Below are 23,988 nucleotides of genomic sequence, written 5' to 3'. Positions count from 1 at the left end.
CTTTCCTCCTCTATTGCTCTAGGTCTAGGAAGAAAGGGTTAGCTCTCTATTTATTTAGAGCAATCTGCATGCACCGACTATACCCTGGGTACGCCGAGAGCTGGAACTGACTTTTCGGATCTGGGGAATTTTAGGAATAAAGAATGTTTCATAAGAACGTATAATATTGTCTAGGAAAATTATTATTAATTCAAAATCATATTTTCTATTTAGGCTATAAGATATGAAATTAAAATATATTATTATTAAAATAAAATAATATTCTATTATCAAAAATTTGGATATTTTAAATAACCGGTAAATAATAGCGAGTTGAGATTATTAAAGATTTAGATATGTCGGATAGTCGTCGATTTCAGAGGAAAGTTCTAGCGGTCCTGAGCTTACTAATTCTGATAAAAAGTAAGAGCGAGAAATAATTTTTTTTTTTTTTAATTATATTTCATAATCAATCACTTGGTATTTATAGGAAGGCTCAGTGACACGAGTAGATAGTTTTATGAATCTTCCATACAAATTGAGGATGATGGAGGAGCGCGAATGGCGGAGGGAAAAGAGCGCGAAAAGGTGGGAGGCCTGGGAGGAAGGCTCCTTCCACCTAAAGGAGTTCTTCGAGCCCAAGCTCCAGGATACCGTCCAGAAGGTAGAAGAACCCTGGGGGTTCGTAACAACTACCCAGGAGAACTCGTGGAAATTGGGTCTCATATTTTCCAAGACCACCCTCGAGATACAGATGCCGATCGATGTAAGTAATAATATTCTGTAACAGAGGATTGAATATATATATATATATATATATATATATATATATATGTATAAATTATAAATTTTGTTTATTCCAGGCGAGGGCAATCTCGGACGTAGACATCACGGGGTTCGTCAACATGAGGAAAAAACGCGAGGTCCGTCAGGTTAAGACTTCAACGAGTAGGGAGCTGGAGGCCTTGTGGAAGGAAGGAGACGAGAACATCTTCAGTCTGGGGTGGCTGTTTGAACAGAACCCCTGGATGAAGAGGCACCAGGCTCTTTGAGTTGCGCTGGCTGGCTCCTCCGATAAATATTGTCAGGTGAGAAAGAGATTCTTTTCCTCCAATATATATGTATATATATATTAATATATATATATATCTATTCTGTTAATAATTATTCTATTCATCTGTCCGAGATCAGACCGAGAAGGCCCGTCGCTTGATAAATAGTCCGGCCCATCGTCGGAATCTTCGCTTGCTCGAGCGTAGGGCTGGTAATCCTCCGGCCAATCGGCCGGCGGGCTATCCGGTGAAGAAAACGCGTAACATTTATTGTTTGGGGTTTTCAAATAGGAATCGAGAAGCGATCGTAAAACATGAAAGAAAGTATGGCAAGAGTAGGGGGAGTGAAATTCCACAGGTTGTAGGGGTTAGAGAAATTTTGCATTATTTTGCCGGTGCATAGTGCGGACTCTAGTTTGTGAGGAGCCTTGTTTACACCGAGCACTTGGTACGCGTATCAAGTACTATATTCGTACCAAAATAGCTTAGTACGATGATGTAAACGATAGCGTATTAAGCTGGTACGATACGTTTCGTGATGGCGTATCGTACCAAAATAGTACGCATATTAAATACAAACATACCGCTGTAAACACTAGAATATTAAGGCTGCGTTTCAAAAATCGTTGCCAATACTGAAAATCTTTGTATGTTGGTAGTAAAATATCGACTCGCTGCTTTAATCTAATTCTCTTAATCTAACTCTTAAATAATTATGTCGTGTAAAAAAGGTCCAAATTGGTCAGAACAAGAAACAAGATGTTTTCTGAAATTGTGTATAGAAAAACAAATTTTAGCCATCATGGATGGAAGGAAACATAAACACATTGAAATATTTAAAATGCTTGAACCAGAAATGGAAAAGAGAGGTTATGGGAAAACAGCAGACTAAATGAAATTAAAATTAAAAAATTTGAAGCTTGCATATTTTAAATGTCGAAGAGACAATAATGTCAGTGGAGCTGCAACATCACGTTGTGCCTTTTATAATGAGTTAGAATTATTATATGGTTGTAGACCAACTGCAGAAGCCAGTTCAAGCAATTCCGGAATTGATACAGCTTCTACAGTTAATGATACAGCTTCTATAGTTAATGGTAAGTTTGCAAAATTATTATTAATATTTAAGAATGTTTTTTCTAAAAAAACTTTTGTTTAATTAAAAAATTGATATTAAATAAAATTAGAAAAAAAACTCACTCATACTTGAATCTTATAATAAAACATAAAAATCTATACATTTTGTAGAAGACAGCGAGACTGGAGATATTGATAACGAAGCAATTAATAACTGTAATATAGTGGAAGAAGAAGAAGAAGGAGACACTAATGAAATGCCTAAGAAGAAAAGACGACAATGTAACGGTAAAAACTATAAAATATCATTTTTAGTTTATAGTTGAAGAAATAAATAAATTTTATTATTTATTAATAATTTATACTTTTATTATACAGGAAGAAAAAGTTATAAGGCAATTTTAGAAAATTATACAAATAAGTGGTTAGAATCACAGAAGTTAATGTTAAATACAATGTTGGAACGACAAGAAGAAATGCAAAAGATATTCATTCAAGAAGAAATGAAAAAACAAAGAGATTGGGAAGAACAAGAAATGGAAAAAGAACGAAAGTTTCAACGAGAACAAATGAATCACAGAGTATTAATTCTTTAAAACCACAAATACCAGTTACATTAACACATAATTATACACCCTTAAAATTGATTCCTGTAAGTTTTAAATAATATTTACTAATTAATAGACATTTTTATACAAAGAGGAATGAGACATTTTTTACGATTTTAAATGGCACAAGCAGATCCTTCAGGGAACATTTTGAAGAAAATCACTGAAACTATCAAAACAACTGAAACTATTGGTAAAGAAAATTTACCAGAAACATAATGTAATACGGTGTATCGATACACCGTATTACATATTACTTTTCATCAAAGTGGAAGTTATTTTTTTTAATTTTTCGATGACTGCAATATAGTATAAGCTCTTTTCTTTTGATATTTTGTAAAGATACAAATTTTATAATGTAACTCACCAAAATATGATTATTTACTTGTAGTTTTAAAAAATTTGTTTGGCTGTAAGGAATATGTTTATTTTTATATACGTATAGTTTATTAAGACTGATAAAAAGTAATATTGTGATATCTATATTTTTATAAGCAAATTAATTTATAAATCATACCTTAGAGAATTCTGTAGAGAAATAAAGCAATATAAACAAAATTTATTTAATTTTTTAATTTTATAAATAATAATAATGTTACAAAAATGTAATAATAATAATGTTACAAAAATGTAATATGCAATTGTATTTCGCGCCTCTTCCTCGAGATCAATCTGTAGTACCCCTACTTTACACCGATATCGCCACAATTTTTAAAGTCTAGAGCTTTTTATGCCCTTACCATCTCGGTATATCCGCGCATATTTCATTCTTCTTCTTTGTGCCGAATACGTCACATACCGAAATATTATCAGCAAGAAAAAGATGTCTCATAAAAGGAAAAGACATTTATCAAGAAAGGACAATAACGAGGACGACTTGAGAAGGGAAGTCGAACGATTGAAAGAAAAAATTAAACGCCAAGAAAAAGAAAATCGAAAGAATTATCGTGATAAGTGTATTTACAGGTTAACGTCCAACGAAGGTTAATATCCTTCATACAAGGTATAAGGAAATAAAGAAAGAACGTTGCTACGGCCATTGTGTGTTTCTAAAAAGACAGTCAGGTCGGTCCAACCGGCACTGGCTATATATATAAAATATATACATAACCTCAACGAGTCAGCTTTTCGACTGACGTTAATCTCATATCTCGGTTCAACTGAGATGTGTAGATGAGGGAAATACGCAGTCAGAATGGTCCAACCAACACTGACAATGCGAGGAACACATATAACCCCATCAGAACGGTATTTTTTCAACTGATATTAATCTCATATCTCGGTCCAACTGAGATGTGTAGATATGATAAACACGCAGTCAGGTCGGTTCAACCGACACTGACAATGCGAGAAACACACACACAATCCCATCAGGTCGGTCCAATTGACTTAAAAAAAAAAAAAAAAAAAAAGCTCACACCTTGGTTTAACCCGGGTTGAGTAAGCGTACAGTCGTGTTGGTCTATATATTTTTTTCTTTTTTCACAAACCTAACCTACCTTTTCCTTGATATACACAGGTAAGAACAGAGGTGATTCAAAAGGACTTCGCAGATACTGGAATCAAAATGATGACGAATATGAGAGACGTTACTATACCAAGCGTCACAAAAGTAATCGTTATGATTATAACGCTTGTTCCGATTACAGTCGTGAACGTAGTCCAAGTAGTGATCAATGTCCTACACGCAAAAGCAGACATGATAGATATTATGATCGATCTCGCAGTCACAGCCAGAATCAAGGACAACAGAATTCGAGTTCCACTGATAGAAACTCGGAGGTTTCAGATGTCAGTCAACTCTCATAAATCTCAAGGCTGTGATCTCAAGGCAAATGATGGAGAAAAGTCACCAGTTCAACTTCCGCCTCCCATTAAAACTCCAACGTCACAGTCATCAGCTGCAGCTCCAGCTCCTCCAGTAGAAGAAAACGAATTAAATCCCGATATTCTCCAGGTCATAGGGGCCAGAATTCATCCAGACAGAAAATTTGCACTTCCAGTCCATCCGCAGGTTGCAGCTGGGGTTGATGAAATCATAAAGAAAGGCCTTCCTGCCGAAAAAAGAAAAGAATTACTAGAAAAATTCTTGTCCCCTCAAAACTGTCTCATGTTGGATCCTCCTAAACTAAATCCAGAATTGCAAGCGACTCTTCAAGAGTCGATAACTAAAAGAGACAGCCGAATTATTGACAAACAGAAGAGAATAACAGCTAGTCTCGCTGGAATTTTGGAAGTCATCACTAAAGTTACGAATCTCAAAGAGGATGAGAAATTACCAACCAGGGAGGTAATAGAATTATTATGGGGTATTTTTCATCTTCTGGCAGACCTTCAACGTGAAGAATCTAACATTCGTCGTAGTCTCGTATTAACGAATATTAATACATCGTTAAAAGAGGCTCTTACTGCGACAGTAGTTGACGAATGGTTGTTTGGAGAGAAATTGGACGATAAGGTTAAAGCAGCAAAGACTCTCGAAACATCAAGTAAAGCTCTCAAACCTTCCACTCAGCAGAATCAAAAGAATCAAATTCGAGCAAAAAACTTCAAAGGCCCGACTCGCCGTCAATCAGCATACCGGTCAACACAAACCTGGACGGCGAGCGGGCGCAAACCATATCAGAAACAGAAGTCTTATTCCGGCCGTCGATCAACACAAGAAAAGAGCAGGTCATCGAAGAAACCACTGTAAGACAGATAGCTGGTAGGCTTAAGCAGTTTCGTGAAAACTGGTCAGAGATTACCTCCGACAAACTCATTCTGAGCTGGATCAGGGGGTACAAAATTCTTTTTGTATCAAAAGTCACACAAAATATTCCACCCGTGGAACCTCACTGGTCATCACAAGAGTCTGTTGCAATACGCGAACAATTATCTCAATTAATTCAAAAAGGTGCTATTGTTCAAGTTACTCCTACTAAAAAACAATTTATTTCAAACATTTTTTTTAGTTCCTAAACCTCTCTTAATGACTCTTATCGATTGATTTTAAATTTAAAAAAGCTAAATGAGTTCATTGACACAGAGCATTTTAAATTAGAGGATGAAAAGATTGTCAAAAGGTTGTTAACTCCCAATTGTTTCATGGCTTCAATCGATCTCAGAGATGCCTACTATTTAATCCCAATTAGGGAATTAGATCAAAAATTTTTACGGTTTAGTTTTCAAGGAAAATATTATGAATTTACTTGTTTACCGTTTGGCTTGAATACTGCTCCATACACGTTCACAAAGTTAATGAAACCTGTTGTATCTCATTTACGAAGCTTAGGATATATATCAGTTATATATCTCGATGATATATTAATTATAGAAAAATCCTTATCAAAATGCCAAAAAAACGTTAGGGTGACATGCGTGTTATTGGAGAAGTTAGGTTTTTTAATTAACGAGGAAAAGAGTCAAAAAATTCCATCAACTAGATGCAAATTTCTTGGTAATATTTATGATTCAAAAAACATGATTATAGAACTTCTAAAAGATAAACAAGAAAAAGTGAAATTAAAAATCAAAAGATTTAAAGCTCTTAAACAGTGTAAAATAAGAGAGTTTGCGTCCTTCATTGGAACATTAGCTTTCTGTTGTTTGACTTTGAAGTACGCTAGAGTTTATCTAAGAAATTTTGAACGAAAAAGGTTCCTATCCCTTGAATATAATAATGATAATTATGAAGCAATCATGGAATTATCGCTTGATTTAAAAGAAGATCTAGATTGGTGGTTCAAAAATATTAATAGAGCTCAAAATCAGATAAAAAGTTTTGATCCATCTATTGAAATTTTTTCGGATGCTTCTTTAACAGATTGGGGAGCGTACTGTAATCAAGGTCGCGCTCATGGCCATTGGAATAAGAGAGAAAAGGAGTATCATATAAATTATTTAGAGTTACTAGCAGCCTGGTTTGGACTCAAATGCTTTGCAGATAAGTTAAAAAATTGTGACATTTTGTTACGAATAGACAATACCACTGCCATAGCTTATATTAACAAAAAAGGAGGCGTCCGTTTTCCTAAACTAGCAAAAATCACAAAAGACATATGGCAGTGGTGTGAAGAGAGAAATCTCTGGATATTTGCTAGCTATATATCATCAGAAGAAAATTTTGAGGCAGATTTCGAATCACGTCGACTAGAACCTGAGACAGAATATTCCTTATCAGAGTCAGCCTTTAGGGAGATAGTGTCACATTTTGGTAAGCCAGAAATAGATTTATTTGCCACCAGAACAAACACGAAATGTAAAAAATATTGGTCGGGAAAAAAAGATCCTGGCGCAATGGGAGTTGACGCCTTTACTGGTTGTTGGAAAAAATAATTTTTCTATGCTTTCCCTCCGTTTTCAATCATTTTGCGTACTCTTGAAAAAATTCGGTACGAACGGAGCAAGGGAATTTTGGTTGTCCCATTTTGGCCAGCTCAGGTTTGGTTTCCTGTATATACGTCAATGCTTGAGTCTTCTCCCATCTATTTTGAGCCTAATATTAATCTTCTGCAATCCTTGGACAGGGAACCTCATCCTCTTTGGAAAAGAATTACCCTGGTTGCAGAAATTATATCAGGACAGCATTTGAACTAAAGATGATCCCTTCAGAATCAATAGATATCATGATATCTTCACTCACCGTCTCATCTGTAAAACAATACAACGGTGGCTTAAAAAAATGGTGGAAATTTTGCGCTGTCCATCGTTTAGATCCCTATGAAATCAGTTCCTCTGGTATTAAAGTTTTTAACTGTGGAATATAAAAATGGGGCCTCGTATGGCACCCTCAATTGCTTTCGATCAGCCATTGCATTAATACATGGTCCGGGCCTGGGAGATAATGATAATATTAGAAGATTTTTTAGAGGTATTTATAAGCTGCGACCACCCAAGGCAAAATACGATTGTACTTGGGACCCAAAAATAGTTTTAACATATCTTGGAAAGTTAGGGTTAAATAATATTATTTCATTAGATATTTTATCAAAAAAGTTAGCTACCTTGTTGGCTCTTGTCACCGGTCACCGTATCCAGACTCTCGCGGCAATAGATATTCGCAACATTAAGGTTTGCAATAACAGCTATGAGATAAAGATCTCTGATCAATTAAAAACTTCAGGTTTAAGAAAAATACAACCCACTTTAGTGATCCCTTTTTTCAACCAAGATACAAGAATTTGTCCAGCTTCCACCCTGAGAATTTACTTAGAAACAACTAAAGATCTTCGTGACCGTGAACATAAATTATTTATTTCTTCGAAAAAGCCCCACAAGCATGTGGGGACTCAGACTCTAAGTCGATGGATAAAATCGATGTTAGCTGATAGTGGCGTGGATACCTCTGTGTTTAGTGCTTACAGCACGAGGCGTGCATCCACATCAGCCGCTGAACGAAAAGGTATAACTATCGATTTTATCCTCAAGACTGCGGGATGGACAGAAAATTCTCAGACATTTGCACGTTTTTATAATCGTCCTATTATAAACCAAAAAGATGCATATGCAATGGCGATCTTAAAAATAAAAAAAAAATAAAAAAAATAAAAAAAAAAAGAAGGAACCAATGTGTAAACGGAATTATGTTCCATGTTTTATATTTATGTATAGTATAGTTATAAGGTTATAAATAAATAAGAGTTGTATTTCATTGATGATAATTAATTCATATTATATTTGCCGTAAATAGGCTTTGAACAGCTACAGATTGATCTCGAGGAAGAGGCGCGAAATACAATTATAGGATTAAACGAACTTACCTGTAAGTGAAGTTCTATCTTAATTGTATGAAGCGCCTCTTCCAAAGAGATCAATCCCTCCCAGTGTATAAACACTCCCCGATTCTCGAATACCTATATATATTATATGTGTGTATATAATTCGAGTTTTTTTTCCCTAGAAGAATTTACGGCAACAGCACTTTGAATACGAATGAAATATGCGCGGATATACCGAGATGGTAAAGGCATAAAAAGCTCTAGACTTTAAAAATTGTGGCGACATCGGTGTAAAGTAGGGGTACTACAGATTGATCTCTTCGGAAGAGGCGCTTCATACAATTAAGATAGAACTTTACTTACAGGTAAGTTCGTTTAATCTTATAATTGTATAGGGTTCACAATTCTACACTAAATAATAAACACTTCTTATGGTCGTATTAATGCTTTTCTCAATGAAAAATTCTGTGATAAATATTCTTTCAAATGATTTCGCAACTCTGTACCTTGTACTGAATCTCTTTGATAATTAGTTGCACATGTTGGTTGCGGTGTTAAGAGTTGTAATTGTTCAGCTTCTTGTAACCATTCAGAATAGAATCTTTCTTGTTTGCTTTCAACAAAATTATGCAATATACAACAAGCTACAATTATTTCTGGCGCAAATATGTAGTCACAGTTAATTTGATGCAAAATTCTCCATCTTGCTTTTAATCTGCCAAAAGCCATTTCGACAGACACTCGAGCAGAATTTAAATATACATTGAAAGATTCTTGCTCTGCTGATAATGAACCAGAATATCCTTTTAAAAGCCATGGCAATAACGGATAAGCAGGATCTCCAACTATCATAAAGGGTATTTCCATTCCATTAATGTTTTGAGTTTCCTAAAAAGCATAAAATTGTAATATTATATAATAATATAATTTAGTATTATATGAGTTTTTTTATTTTCTATTTGTAAAATTATATATATAAAATCTCTCGTCCTATATATTACCTTAGGTATTATTGTATTAGAATTCTTATAAAGAGTACTATCTTTTAAAACAGCAGCATCATGATAACTTCCCGGATGTTTTGCCACAATATTCTAAACCTATAAAAGCAATTGAAACAATGAATAAGACAAAAAAAGTTAAGATAAATATAAGAAAAAAATATTACCTTCCATTATAATCGACTACTGCTAAAACATTATATGAAGGCCATCCTTTTCTATTAACAAAATCTCTACATCCTTCACTTGGTAGAATAATTTCAATGTGAGTCCCATCAATGCTGCCAATAATTTGTGGAATACCACATTTCTCTTCAAAATTTTGAGCTATAAATTTAGCCTCCTTTTCATGAGGCAGGTATATATAATTTTGAAGCATAATTTGATTAATAGCTTTAACTACTTTATATACACACTTTTTAACAGTTGATTTATGGATACCCATCGTATTGCCAATAACTCTATATTCTGCAGTGCTAGCTAATTTATATAAAGCCACAGCTATTTGTTTTTCAACAGATAAAGGTTCTCTTGGTTTCAGATATTGTGGTTTTGGTTCTAATTCATTTCTGAGTTTATTACATAATTCAGAAAAGCTGAGTTTTGTCATGCGAAAACTTTCCAACCATTCTTTTGGAGTATAATAAATATTCACAATTCTTTTCCAAAAATCGGAACTTCTCTCTAATTGCCACATTCTTCGATATCTTATACCTTCCATTGTTAGTGGTATTGATATAGAATTATTAATTTGTAACTACTTCATTAATAACTCATTTCTTTGTTGTAAACATAACCTCTGTAACTTTATTTTTAATTCATATCGTTTACAAATAAATAATTGCCGTATATGTTTCTTCCGATTATCTTGAAGGATTTTTAAAAGTTCGAACAGAGTGGAAAATAAAATTCCAATATTATTTTCTACATTCATTTTTAATTTTTATAACGTACAAATGAATGTTTGCGTTCCGGTGATCACTGATCACGAAGCTCGTGGTTCTGACTTTTGACATTTCACTACAAACATACGTTGTGCGATGTAAACGCACTTGAATCAAACGTTTGATGCGCACTAGCTTAATCTGTACTAAAAGTCTATACGATGTAAACAAGGCCAGTGAGAAGATACGTAGTGTCACATCCGGCCTTATAATTTTTTTCATTTCTTAATAAATAAAACTAAAGTTCATCAAAGGCTGTTTGAAAAGCGCGCCAATGCCGGCCATGACTCCTAACTCCGCCTAGCAACTAAGCGCGGCGCTCCGTAGCGCCTCGGGATCTTCCACCATGGCAAGACCCCCTACTCTAGAGAGTACCCTCTCTCTCGGCCGCCGCAGGCCCGAGCCGCCGAAACGAAGGACCTCAGAGCAGTCTTGAATTTCGTCAGTTCATCGCGTGACTCCAAGCAATACACTTGCTCTTCTAAACCTAACTCTAATCCTAAATCTAACTCTAAAAGTATAAGTTCTACATCTAATTTTAATTCTAACTCTAAATCCTAAGTTCGAATTTTATTCTAAATATACCTTGTATTATTTCATAATAAACCAGTGTGTTCTTGTGAGATAAGTGTTTAACATATTTCTCTACAAAATCCATTCTTTCAATAAAACGCGCTAGTAACAAAAATCTGCAACACGGCATTGTATTTCGAATTCGGAACAATTCAAACTGTGCTTGAAGCGGACAGCCGCTCATCACAGCCCGAATTAACATCCTCTTTACACGCTAAAATAAAGAACCGATAGTGAGGTCCGCCGCACATCGACCACCTTTATTGAGGCGGTTGATCAGAGAATGTCTCCGGTTCGAGTCCACCATGCCTAAAACGCGACGCGCGGGAAGGAAAAATCAATTGAGCAAACCAAATCGTATTTATCGGGAATCTGTGACCGAACAGTTTTCTCGGTTTCTTGGCGTAGAGTACCAGGCCGATCCTGAGTACGAGAAGATTTTTAACATTAAAAACAATATAAACAATGATAACAACGACGAGTTCCTGTCGTGCAATTTAGTACCAATAACTTTCCTGCAACGACGCCTGCCGCCACTAAACATCCCGGAAGACGACCCTCGCCGCACTCACTATCTGCAGAAGCGAGCCGACGCCATCAGGGAGACATTGTTGAAGGTAAGTGAGATTCACGTTGATTTGAGAAATCGCGCTTGTTAAATAAAATCAGAGACGCTACCGCCACGTGGAGAGGAATATTCGAGAAAATCTCCCACGCATTCTTTTTCCTTCGAGCGTTTACTACGGAAGTAAAAAAAAAAGGGTCAGTCGAAAAAACTAGAAAAAAGGGTCAGTCGTAAAACTAGAAAAAAAGGGTCAGTCGTAAAACTAGAAAAAGAGGGTCAGTCGTAAAACTAGAAAAAGAGCGTCAGTCGTAAAACTAGAAAAAAAGGGTCAGTCGTAAAACTAGAATAGGGGTCAGTCATAAAATAGGGTCGACCACCACGTGCGCTGCAACCCTTCGCTTTGTAATACGAAACGCAGAGGAATAAAATATTCCGATTTTTCTAAAATCTAGAATAATAACAGCGCGATTCTTTTTACTAGATAGTTTAAATAAACGACAACTAACTCAAGGGTTCTCACGTGCCGATGTGCCCGTTTCTGCCTAGAGATATAACCCCTCCTCCAGAGGTTACCTCTGTAGCGCCACTTCTACCCTTATTTTATTGTCAAGTCGGTGTCGGATACATTCACTTCGAGACCAAGGCTGCTCTCTGCCTTTCGTGTTACGCCGATTTACCTAGAATTTTGAAATTACTCTGGGCAAGGATTCGGAAGCATAGCTTAATTTTAGGCGGAATACCCGTCGGAATAAATTGCGGGGTTTGCAACAATCGGCTCACCCTCACACGAGCCGGCGATTTGTGCGAGGCATGCCAATTTAAATACGAAGATTACTTACGCGACCCAAACAGTGTCTCGCCGAGAGCGGTCGACGAAGCTATCTTCATAACAGTAGAGTCACAGATAGGTTTTACATCATAATTCGACCACCTCGCTTCCAGCACGAATATCCTCAGATCGCGAGTATCCCCGGGGAGAATCGCATAGATTCGCGTACCCGTAATAGCGATCGTGTCTCGTGGAAAGAGCCGAGCTCTGCATCCGTATTTTCGCAGCCGCGACCCCACGAGACGTAACAGTAGTAAAGTCAATCACGAGGGTAATTATTACAAAAGGCGATTCTGAGAGGATTGCCTATGAAAAGGATTTACTGATGGAGATCATCTATTATGACGTGAATGTGAGTATCGTTAAGAGATTATTTATATTAGTTATAGTGCATAACTCATATCTTTGAGATGCTAAGAGATTTGTACAACTTCCAGCCTGCTTTTTGGGGAGGTTTGTGGAGATTTTTGACACTTATGGAGGAGTATCTAAAGTATGCCGACGACATGCAGAAGGAGAGAAATGATAGGAAAGTCAAAGCGGAACTTGTGTGGGAGGGCGATCTTAATTTAGATGAATTTTTTAAGGAGCCTGAAGGTGATTTAGGAGTAATTTCCTTTTATTTTCCGATAAGAAGCGTTAGACTCCTTTATTTTATCAGCGTCGACATACTTGTGTTTCAGGGTGGAATGTAGACGAGCCGAGACGTCTTTGTAGAATATTAGAATACATGAAAAAACGCGAGATGGAGGAGGCAAGATTCATCGAAGAATCTACCCAACGACTTTTGAAACATATGGAAAGGTATCTAAAGTATGCCGACGGCATGCAGAAGGCGCGGAATGATAGGAGAGTCAACGTGGAACTTGTGTGGGAGGGCGATCTTAATTTAGATGAAATTTTTAAGGAGCCTGAAGGTAATTTAGAAGTAGTTTCCTTTTTATTTCCTGATAAGAAGCGTTAGACTCCTTTATTTTATCAATGTTGACGTATTTTGTGTTTCAGGGTGGAAGGTGGATAAGACAAGAAGTCATTGGAAAATATTAGAATGTTTTAAAAAACGCGAGATGGAGGAGGCAAGATGCCGCGAAGAATCTTTCCAACGACACGCGCGTCAAGAGGCTGCAATGAGTGGTAACTCTTAAATTTTCTATAGGTTTAATTAGATTGACATTATTTTGACGTGTATGTATTTGTTTTACAGAGGAAAAAAAAGCAAGTTTGAAACTAAGGATGGATGCCATTCTAAGGTTTATTGGCAAGTCGAAACGAACGTTGTAGAGAAAAAATGTTTCATAGGAACATTCATAGGAAAAAATAGGGAATGTTTCATAGGAACGTACGATAGCGTCTAGGAAAATTAAAATTAATTCGAAATCATATTTTTTATTTAGGCTATAAAATAGGAAATTAAAATATATTGTTACTAAAATAAAGTAATATTCTATTATCAAGGATTTGAACATTTAGAATAACCGGTAAATTATTACGAGTTGAAATTACTAAAAATTTAGATACGTCGGATAGTCGTCGATTTCAAAGTGAGACTCTAGCGGTCCTGAGCTTACTAATTTTGGTAGGGAGACAGCAGAAAAATTATATTCCTCGAAAGGTGTAAAGTCTTGATAGGAATTCTTAATCGATTCTACTAATTCGTTAATTATATTATCAATCTCCTCAAGGGTGATTGGTGATAAATCTATTTTATATTGAAAATTGTCAATTGATCCGGAACTTTGAGGTAGATCAAGAGAGATTACTTCTTGTAATCGCTTTTTTTCACTGCATCCACGGACTCGAATCTGGTTCATTTGAGCGCAGTTGACGAAAAACAACATTCCAGTGATGAAACATTCACCGTACTCGCCGGATCTAGCACCGTGCGACTTTTTTCTCTTCCCGAAAGTCAAATCTGCGCTTAAATGAACCAGATTTCGTGTCCGTGGATGCAGTGAAAAAAAAGTGACGCAACTCTTGAACAGCATAACACAAAAAGACCTGCAGCACTGCTTCCAAAAATGGAAAATTCGCATGGAGCGGTGTAGGGATCGGGAAGAGGGACTACATTGAAGGGGACAACATTTCAATTGTCTGATTTTTTTTCAATAAAGGATTAGAGCATGAGTCCGGTTTCTTTATTGCCACTCCTCGTAAGGTACTAGTTGACACGAAAACTAGATTAACCGTAATCGGCTAAGTGTAGACTTTGGAAAATAGTAATACGAAATGCTCTATTCTAGAAGTTGACACAAAGTGCTCGCAGGACGCAAGATCCGCGGTTTATATACCCTTGGGAGGACCAGGCGTGCTTAGATTTTGACAGGTTTACGGTTCCGTAGGAATTCAGTTTGCATCATCGAAGAGCGGGCGAAGAGGATGGTCCATTAGCGAAGATGATTTGTTGGCGCAGTATAATTATAATTTTTAATAATCGAATGGGAATTTTTACAATAGTTTCTAAATTGCTTATTTATAAAACGTTAATATTTATCGTTATAATCTGTACTAAGGGTTTAAATTGCGTGCCCTAGAAGCCATTACAAAATGTGGAAATTGTAATTCCTTAGGTATTCATTATGATAATAATTGAGAGGTTTTATTGTTAAAATGCGTGCAACGTTATTCTGTAAAAGATTCAAGGGCTAGCTTTAGATAGTTTGAGTTATAACTTATAATAATAAGGATAATATTTCGCTTTCTAAATCTTTGATTCGGCGTAGAGCGTTGGTTTCTTTCCTAAAGTTCAGGAATGCGGAAGGAGGGTTAGACCGAGGTCAAATTAAAAGCCATCGTGTCGCCAAGTCGATCTCTACGAATACTTATGTCTAGTGGTGCATTTATTGCTCCTTGTTTGATCTTTTTACGCATATTGATCAATCAATTATGGCATATTTCATTTATAATATATGATATTTATAGTTAATAAAAAAGTCTATAATTATTTATGGATCCATAATTCATTAATGCAATATTGAAAGGCTTACATATTCAAATGTGTACTCGGGTAATTCTTAGTCGTACTTACAGAATCGTGTTTCGTTTTAGGTATGAACTCTGGAAGAATTAGTGTTTTTCTTTTAGTTATCATATGAATTTTGATGTGAGTACGATTCTGTAAATCTGACTAAAAAATAGGTGGTTTTGGAATTAACAATACATCGCGTTGTATTACAATTTACTTTAGGAAGGAGTAGATTAACATTTTTAGTCTTTATATCTTGTGCCTGATTATATTAATATTTATCATACCTATTATTTATTGTTTAACATTATTGTAATAGGTGTATCAATAAGTGCTCCTGTAAGGGAATATCTGGTTAGTTCCGCTAGTTACGTGCTGTCTCTGGGGTCCCTAGATGGTGCTTGATTGGTTGCGTGATTAGGACTAGATAGAGATGCTTGATTCCTAGGCGGAGGACCCCAGATCTGGCGGTTTTAGCTATTAATACTAAAATAGTCAGATTAGAGCAATTAGTAAGATATAATGATCGTTAAGGGTGCATTCGTTTATGCAGCGATTAGCGCATCCACTGCGCATCTACTGCGTCTATTATCTGCGAGTCACGTGACATCATTTACCGAAGATTATTTTAATTTTAACATTAACAGATTTCATAATTTTATTGTATTACTTACCTTGCATTACTTTTAGTTTTGTAGGATCTATTTGGAGGAGTTGTTCTCCACCTTCTTTGTTCTGAACTTTTATAACATAACTTATAATTGAAATAATTTTCAGACAACGTTTCCAAGTTCAATTGGCTTAACAATGGAGAAGACTACATTCGTTTACGCAGTAGTCCGCAGTACTGCGAGCAGAGCATCCTGAGCAGGACCTCCGAGATGGCTGCGCAGATAGGCAGCAGCTCTGCTTAAACGAACAACAAACTGCGCTGCAGTCGGTTGCGCAGGTGGAGTAAACGAACGACATCTGCGGCATTCTGCGGCAGTCTCTGCATAAACGAATGCACCCTAATAGTCTTTCTCCTATGAAAATATGAATAGCGCGCAATAATTATACTGAGAGAAAAATTTTAAAATAGGCGGGACGTCACAATTTGTAGGCGGAGGACCCCAGATCTGGCGGTTTTAGCTACTAATACCAAAATAGTCAAATTAGAGCAATTAGTAAGATATAATGATTGTTAATAATCTTATTCCTATGAAAATATAAATAGCGCGCAATAATTATACTAAGAGCGAAAATTTAAAATAGGCGGGACGTGACACTTGATAAGAACAAATTCTTCATTGGTCAAAACCTAAGGCTCTAAATAAAAGTCTTAACCAATTGTATTAATTTTCAAAGTCAAAGAGATGCCTCCGGACCTAAAGGGCGTCATTGAAAATCTTCCTATTTGTTGGGAAATATTAACAAACCAATGGAGAAGAAGGAGCAAGGAGGTTTATATGCAAGTGACACCGCTCGAGCAGCCAGATAGTTTAAGTACAGAGAACCTTTTCTTTAAGTTCCATGCAAAGTTCGTATTTAGAGTTTTCGCTGAACGCGCACCCTAACTTGAACTTGTGAGTGCAATTCGCCACCTGATCGCCAACACTAGCGAACCAGCCGAGATTCCAGAGTTAGGGATGCAAAGCTTATCGATATTTATCGAGGATTGCTATCGAGGACTCAGTTTCTGGCACTATCGCTTACCGCTTATTTCTACTGCTATTTTCAATTCGGTTTTATTCAAAATTAGTTGCATACTGCATTTTTCGCTTCTCTAACCATCGAAATGTCCGAGCCAAAGCGTCGTAAAGTTGATTTGGAAAATCGAGCTTTTCAATTGCATTGGACTGAAGAATATTTCTTCATCCTTCTAATAACAAAAATGCCAAACCAACGTGCTTAATTTGTAATGAAACTGTGGCGGTTAACAAGGCCGCTAATTTGAAGCGACATTACGATACAAAACATGCTTTTAAGTATGACAAAGAGTACCCAAAAGGATATCTACGTAATGAAAAAATAACATCGCTTCAAAAGTCACGTGAACAATCAAATTTAATAATGAAACGTGCTCTGACTGAGCAAGAAAAATGCGCTGAAACTTTTTTACGAATTTCTTGGATTATGGCGAAAAATATGATTCCTTATTCTCACTCAGAAATAATTAAATTATGCTTACTTGAAGCCGTAAATACGCTTTTTGAAAGTAAGAAAGAAGTATCCGAAACTTTCAAGAAAATTCCTTTATCGCGCAACACAGCAACTAGAAAAATTGAGTCTTGCTCAAGATCAGTTCAAGAAAACATTTTGCATAATCTACAGAAAGCAAAATTCTTTTCACTTGCAATTGATGAGTCAATTAATATTTCTGATATTTCGCAAATGGCAGTTTATGTTCGATATCTTTGGAACAGTGAAGTTAAAGAAGAATTTTTAACATTATTGCCACTTTACGATCGCACAACCGGTGAAATACTATTCAAAAATTTTCATAAGTTCATGGAGTCTAACAATCTTTCGTTTGATAACATTCTTTCGATAGCAACTGATGGTGCGCCGGCTATGATTGGTAGGGTCAATGGTTTTATTACACTCATAAAAAATCTAAATTCCAAGATTATTGCTTTGCATTGCATAATTCATCAAACTGTCCTTTGCGCATAGCTTTCTGGTGATCTTAAGAATATCATGACAGCAATTATGAAAATAGTTAATTACCTGCGCTCGCATTCGGCTCTACAACACCGTTTACTAAAAGCATTTCTGCAAGAATGTGAAAGCGAGTACATAGATCTACTTATTCACAATGATGTTCGCTGGCTAAGTAAAGGCAATGTATTGAACAGATTAATATGCTTACTGCCAGAAATTCGCAGTTTTCTTGAGTCCAGAAATACTAAGATTGCTAATGAGTACTTCCAATTCTTGAGTGACGTAAAGAACGTTGGAAAAATTTGGTTTTTGAATGATGTGTTTTTCCATTTTAATGAACTAAACAAACATTTGCAAGGGAAGAATAAGGTTCTCTGCGATATGTGGGAAATAATAAAATCATTCCAGCGGAAATTGCAGTTGTTCGAAAATGATTTAAATTCAAAGGAATTTCTTCATTTTGCTTCATTAAAAGCTCATATTGAAAGCAATCCTAATGAAGACATTGGCATGGACATCTTTGTCGAATTTTTACAAAAAGTGCAGATCAAATTTTCTTCGCGATTTTCAGAATTTAGTCAAATCTCTGATTTACTCACTGCTTTAAAGACTCCGTTTTCTATGGAACCCAATGGTAACTGGGTTACACAAGCTATGCATCTTTTCAGTGGTATTGACAAAGCTAAACTTCAGCTGGAAACTATCGAATTACAAGAAAGCAGTGTATTAAAAGAAAGTTATCAAGTAACACATATAACCAAGTTTTGGATTGACATTTTGCCCGGTGAAACTTATCCTAATCTACGAAAGATAAGTTCTTTTGTATTGACAATGTTTGAATCAACTTATGTTTGCGAAGCTGCATTCTCAAAAATGAATTACGTGAAAAACAAGTTTCGAAACTGTCTAACTGATCGTCATCTTGAGGATTGTTTGGTTGCTGCTACTACTAGCTACAACCCTGAGTTTACCAAGTTGGCTAAAGATAGCAAATCGCACTTCTCACATTAATTCTTATTTGGAAAAATATATAAATATATATAATCATATTAAAACACATAAACATAAAAATTATATAATTATGTGATTGAACTAGCAATGATTATTATTTGAAAGTTAACAGTTCAAAAGTTTTCAAAAATAGAATGAATAGGACTAGAGAAAAGCAGTTAAAATTAAATTAAAAACATAAAAAAAATTAAAAACAAACAGCAAAAAAAAAACAAAAAAAAATTTTTAAAAACAAAAATGGGGATTATCATTGCCACACCTCCACGTGGTATTCCCTGGGTAACGCAAAGAGGGCAATAATTTGATATTAGTCTGGCCCGCGGTCAATAGTCAAAATTTAAAATGTGGCCCTTCAAACTAATTAATTGGGCACCCGTGCTATAAGTGATCGACGTGCTAGATTAACCTCTGAAATACAAAAAAAAATTAATTTACTTAAAATGTAATCACAAATATATTCAATAAAATTTTGAATATACATTTAATATAAATTTGTCTTCTATTTTTATAATATTTATAGCCACATTTTTATTTAATTATATTTTATTTTTGTTTAATTATAAAACTTAGTTCAAAAATATAACAAAGAATCAGTTAAAAAAATAGAAAACGACTTATAAAACTATTGATATTTATTGATAATATCGACAAGAATCTTGAAAACTATCAATAGTATCGACAAACAAATTTTTTTTGATAGTTTGCATCCCTATTCCAGAGCTTGGGTCCGAGTCGAGTTAACATCGCTCTCAATAAATAGTAAGTCCCCTCAATAATTACTCGTTACTTCCCAAATAATTCTTAGACCTCAAATTGAGATACTTATAAATGTGTTTCCTTTTCTTTTCTGATTTTAATAAGTCAGCATGTCCCTCTATCCCTCTTACTTCCTTCAAAATCATAGTGGATTTCCTGCACTAGCAGAGAGATCCGTGGTTTTCCTCCTCTCCCTCGAAAATCATAGTGGATTTCCTGCATTAGCAAAGAGATCCGTGGTTTTCTTCCTCTCATTCGAAAAGCACAGTGGATTTCCTGCACTAGCAGAGATATCCGTGGTTTTCTTCCTTTCATTTGAAAAGCACAGTGGATTTTCTGCACTAGCAGAGAAATCCGTGGTTTTCTTCCTCTCATTTGAAAAACAGTAAATTTCCTGCACCAGCAGAGAGATTTGTGGTTTTCCTCCGCTTCCTCGAAAATCATAGTGGATTTCCTGCACTAGCAAAGAGATCCGTGGTTTTCCTCACCTCCTTTTAGAATCATAGTGGATTTCCCGCACTAGCGGAGAGATCCATGGTTTTCTTTCTCTCTCATCCTTCCTTTTCCCTTTTTTTATTTTATTATTTTTTTTACATTTTATTTTCCCTCTCCCTTTCTCTTCTCTCGGGAATCTAAGAATTATTTGGGTACTCGGATAGTCCAAATTCGGTTATTTTTAAAATGTTCACATTCGTAGTGGACATTCCTAAAAACCGGAAGTCGCGAGCTGCCATAAAGCACACCCGAAACCAACGGAATCGCCGGTTGAGACGAGAAGTGGCACGAGTCACACCAGGGGCTCTCACAGCTGATCTCACCCGAGTTCGTAGGACTTGGGGAAGAGACCCGGCGTATCCTTTCTCCCCCCTTCGAACTCCCTGACTCTCCCAGGTCCCCCTCTCCCCTCCTCATAAACTTTCACAATTCCCCTCCGAACTTCCCCACATCTTTTGAGATCGAAACAATCGATCTCGTAGATGATACAAAAGAGGAAGTAACCCATTCCGTAGAATCCTTACCAGTTCCCTCCTCACCACTATTCCCTCACACGCAACCATGCGAATGTGAGAACCATAGTATCCCCCCAGAGATTCCCCCTTATTTCCATGACACCTTCTTTCTAAAAAACAATCAAGGAACAAGACCATTTTCCGACGAGAATGATCTTGTCGAATGGATTGTAAATAGCTTCCCCGCTTTTGATCTTCCTCTCCCCGAAGGCACTATCTGTTTGGCGCTGACAGTTTTTACGATAAGGAAATACCTCAGACGCCTAGCAGAACTGTGTCCTCCTGGCACCCTTATTTCTTTTGTTATCCCGAATTGCCCAGCCCCTCTGGGATGTCCTGTAGAATTTCTTAAACATTTCCTCCCTCTTCTTTCTTCTGAACCTTGCGATTCCCCATGACCTCTCTCACACACCTACTTACACGTATAGTATTAATTATTATTAAGCTCTTATTGTAATATCCAATCGGAATATTAACACCTTATTACATTTACTCTCTCCCTCGTTATCTCGATTGAAGACCTCCGTACTCATGTATCACCCGCGAAACACACACACACAAACTCACACGCACCTTTATGTACGGTTTGCGTAGAATTAAGATCTGTAAATTTAATATTTCTTATGTATAAAATTTTTTTTCTTCCTTCTTGGTAAGATAAAAATAAATTTAATTTTTAATTATGAATTTAGCTCTATATAATTAATTAAATAAAAAAATCTCACTCTTATTCCTTTCCCAAACCAGAAATCGCACAAGGTCCCATCCCGAGCAAAAGAGGAATTTAGAGGTTGATTGATCGCCCAGTTCTCCAGGCTAAGGCTAATACCAGAAGGTACCTTTACCATCGGCCGAGGCCCTGTGGAACATAAAGCCTTAACTCGCGTCTCCCCACATACCATCATGTCCCCTGGTATGTCTCCGGGTCCCGATATCCTTTAGCCGTCCCTGCCCGCGTCTTATTAAGACGATATCCCCGCTCCACCATCTAATTCCGAGAAATCCCGTAACCTTTACCACACTCACACACACACATACACTCACCCAATTATGTGTATTTAAATAGAACAATTTATATTTTTAAATGTATAAAAATCTTTTGTTTCGTGACCATGTAAATAATTTGATAATAAAAATAATAATAAATGTATTGTCTATCTATCAATCTGCACTTATTTAGTTAAATCAAAATAAATTAAATAAATCCCCTCTCGTTCCTTTCCCGACACCAATAATCGCACAAGGTCCCATCTTATGCAAAAAAGATTAAATTCTCTTGCTAAAAAGGAACTACCGAGTGAACGGGCTGTACATAAAGTAAAAGTGACCCTTCTGGTCATTGACTTATTTCGGTCAGTAGTATATTAGCAGGTATGGTCCGTCAAAACAAATCCTCACCACCGGCCCCTCTGGCGCCGTGGGCGTGGCTTGTCTTTCCCTCACCACTGCACCAGCGTCTGGTTTTTCCGCTGCGACTGCGAGTGTTGAGGGAAAAAAATGGCGACTAGCCCGAAAAATGGGGGAGGAGGGGGATGAGAATTTTTTATTTTTCTGATTTTCTTTGGATTTGAACCCGGAACCTTCACGTTTCCAAGCAGGATCCTAGTATGCTGAGCTAAACGAGATCTTACTAGCCTAAGGATTAGATGAGACATTTATGCTAAAGATGCGTAGAGTACGGTATGTGGGGTGGGTATTAGCTCTTAGCTGAGGATGGGCTGAAAATGGGTTAAAGATGCAGTTGCACAAACTACGCTCTTGGCAAGGATAGCTCGTCGAATCAGAAGGTCGAGTATACGTTTGGCAAGGATAGCTTGTCGAAAAATGACCGATATTGGACGGGGTGGGGTAAAAAACAGTTTGACCAAGAAAAGCGTCATACGGTCGAACAGGGATCAGCTACCGGTGGCAGATAGTGGATGACAATACTGGGTAATAAAAAAACAGACAAATACTTGTTCAGGCGAGCATACTAACTCGTGTCGCGATAAAAAATAATACGTCATCGTAGATTAAAAAGAATGCTTCTTGTTGAAAAGATGGCAAATAAAAATTTTATTTAAAAATAACGCGCGGCTTAATGAAGGTGAACAGGAACATGCACGTTGAGGAAATTTCTGGAAAGAGAAAGTGAAAGAAAATCGAACAATGGTTTTAAAAATACAAATATGATTTATATTTAAAACATTTTTACAGAACAAAATTATTCACAAACAATTCAAGAAAATATTCGTCGAATAATGATTAAAATTTACGTTTTGCTATAATTGCATGTACAATTTGTTCGAAATAAAGTGAAATTATTTTTAAAAATGTTATCTCAAAGTATACATCAAGAAATGTTAAATTTTTTAGCTGGGTGCGTACATTACGTTCTATTTCCTTACTGTTACCTCTCGTGAGTTTCATGATACTGCTATTGATGCTACCGCTGACAGGAAGATTTAACTGTATTTCGTTAATTAAATATCGAGCACATTTGTTGACATTAATTGAAATAAAATTTAGGCGATTTAAATTAGCGTTCACACAATCAACTATATTTTCTAGACCTTGAAAAGTCGTTCTCTGCATGACTATCGCAATGTTGTAAATTTTGCATTTCTTGGCTCTCGGTCCGTTTGCGCTCGCATCCTCCGCAGTTTCGGAAGAAAGATCTTCTTGCTTGTTTTCACGATACGCTATTAGTATGGCTCTAGCACCATATGCGATAGTGAAATTTATAATTATTTTGTTAAAGATAATCGAGCTCAAATTAATTTTATCACCGCTTAAGTAGGTTAACATCGTTTCCATGTTTTCTTGAAATTTTTGCCACGATTCCATGTCGAAGCAAATCCCTGCAGCACCGTGAGATGTTAATTTAACAACAGGCAGAAAATCCGGTTCGACTCCTGTCATCCGGTTGTCTTCCGTCATAAGAGCCACTTGAATTTTCTTCGTGTAGGATGAATTCAATCCATATGTTGTTGACAACAACATGCGCGGTTATTGCTCAATTTTCTTATGATTGTTCAGGGTAGTTGCTGGCGCGTAGAAAATCAAAAATTTAATAAACGAAGACGCGGTAAAATCGAAAAATCGAGAACTTTTTACTAACAAGCTTTTTTACTAACAATCTTTTTACTAACAAACTTGAAAGTTCGGATGATGAAAGACGAGTGAGCGAAGATTTTCAAGAAAATTTATAAGAAGAAAGATAAAATAGAAAAGTGGTAGGGAGAAAATGCATGCGCAGAATAATAAAAATTATGAGAAAGGGGAATTTTTTAAGCAATA

The 23,988-nt window shown here is 36.2% G+C and overlaps 3 protein-coding genes across 3 annotated transcripts; 2 read left to right on the top strand and 1 right to left on the bottom strand.

Annotated features, from left to right (window-relative positions):
• The first annotated feature begins 480 nt into the window (after nt 1-480).
• On the top strand, nt 481-1,390 carry LOC114941034 (uncharacterized). The gene is made up of 3 exons (XM_029315875.1): nt 481-745; nt 843-1,067; nt 1,171-1,390. The coding sequence occupies exons 1-2, from the start codon at nt 500-502 to the stop codon at nt 1,029-1,031; spliced, it is 435 nt and encodes a 144-aa protein (XP_029171708.1). The 5' UTR covers nt 481-499; the 3' UTR covers nt 1,032-1,067; nt 1,171-1,390.
• Nucleotides 1,391-8,844: 7,454 nt separating this feature from the next.
• On the bottom strand, nt 8,845-10,033 carry LOC114941039 (uncharacterized). The gene is given in 3 exon segments (XM_085488408.1): nt 8,845-9,303; nt 9,417-9,509; nt 9,547-10,033. Coding segments are annotated over 3 exon segments (1,032 nt in total). The 5' UTR covers nt 10,027-10,033.
• A 7,935-nt stretch (nt 10,034-17,968) lies between these two features.
• On the top strand, nt 17,969-18,943 carry LOC114941038 (general transcription factor II-I repeat domain-containing protein 2A-like). Its single transcript, XM_029315878.2, has one exon. The coding sequence runs from the start codon at nt 17,969-17,971 to the stop codon at nt 18,941-18,943; it is 975 nt and encodes a 324-aa protein (XP_029171711.2).
• Nucleotides 18,944-23,988: the final 5,045 nt, after the last annotated feature.

The sequence above is a fragment of the Nylanderia fulva genome, unplaced genomic scaffold (assembly GCF_048542155.1).
Source record: "Nylanderia fulva isolate GAGA-0341 unplaced genomic scaffold, ASM4854215v1 Scaffold69, whole genome shotgun sequence".
Lineage (NCBI taxonomy): Eukaryota > Metazoa > Arthropoda > Insecta > Hymenoptera > Formicidae > Nylanderia > Nylanderia fulva.
Note: the sequence above shows the minus strand (reverse complement) of the source record. Positions and strands in the feature narration are given on the sequence as shown.

Excerpts from the sequence above, each read along its gene's own strand:
- LOC114941034 (XM_029315875.1), top strand. The coding sequence starts at position 500 with ATGAATCTTCCATACAAATTGAGGATGATGGAGGAGCGCGAATGGCGG. Across the intron at positions 746-842 it reads AGATACAGATGCCGATCGAT|GCGAGGGCAATCTCGGACGT; the intron begins GTAAGTAATAAT and ends TGTTTATTCCAG.
- LOC114941038 (XM_029315878.2), top strand. The coding sequence starts at position 17,969 with ATGACAGCAATTATGAAAATAGTTAATTACCTGCGCTCGCATTCGGCT.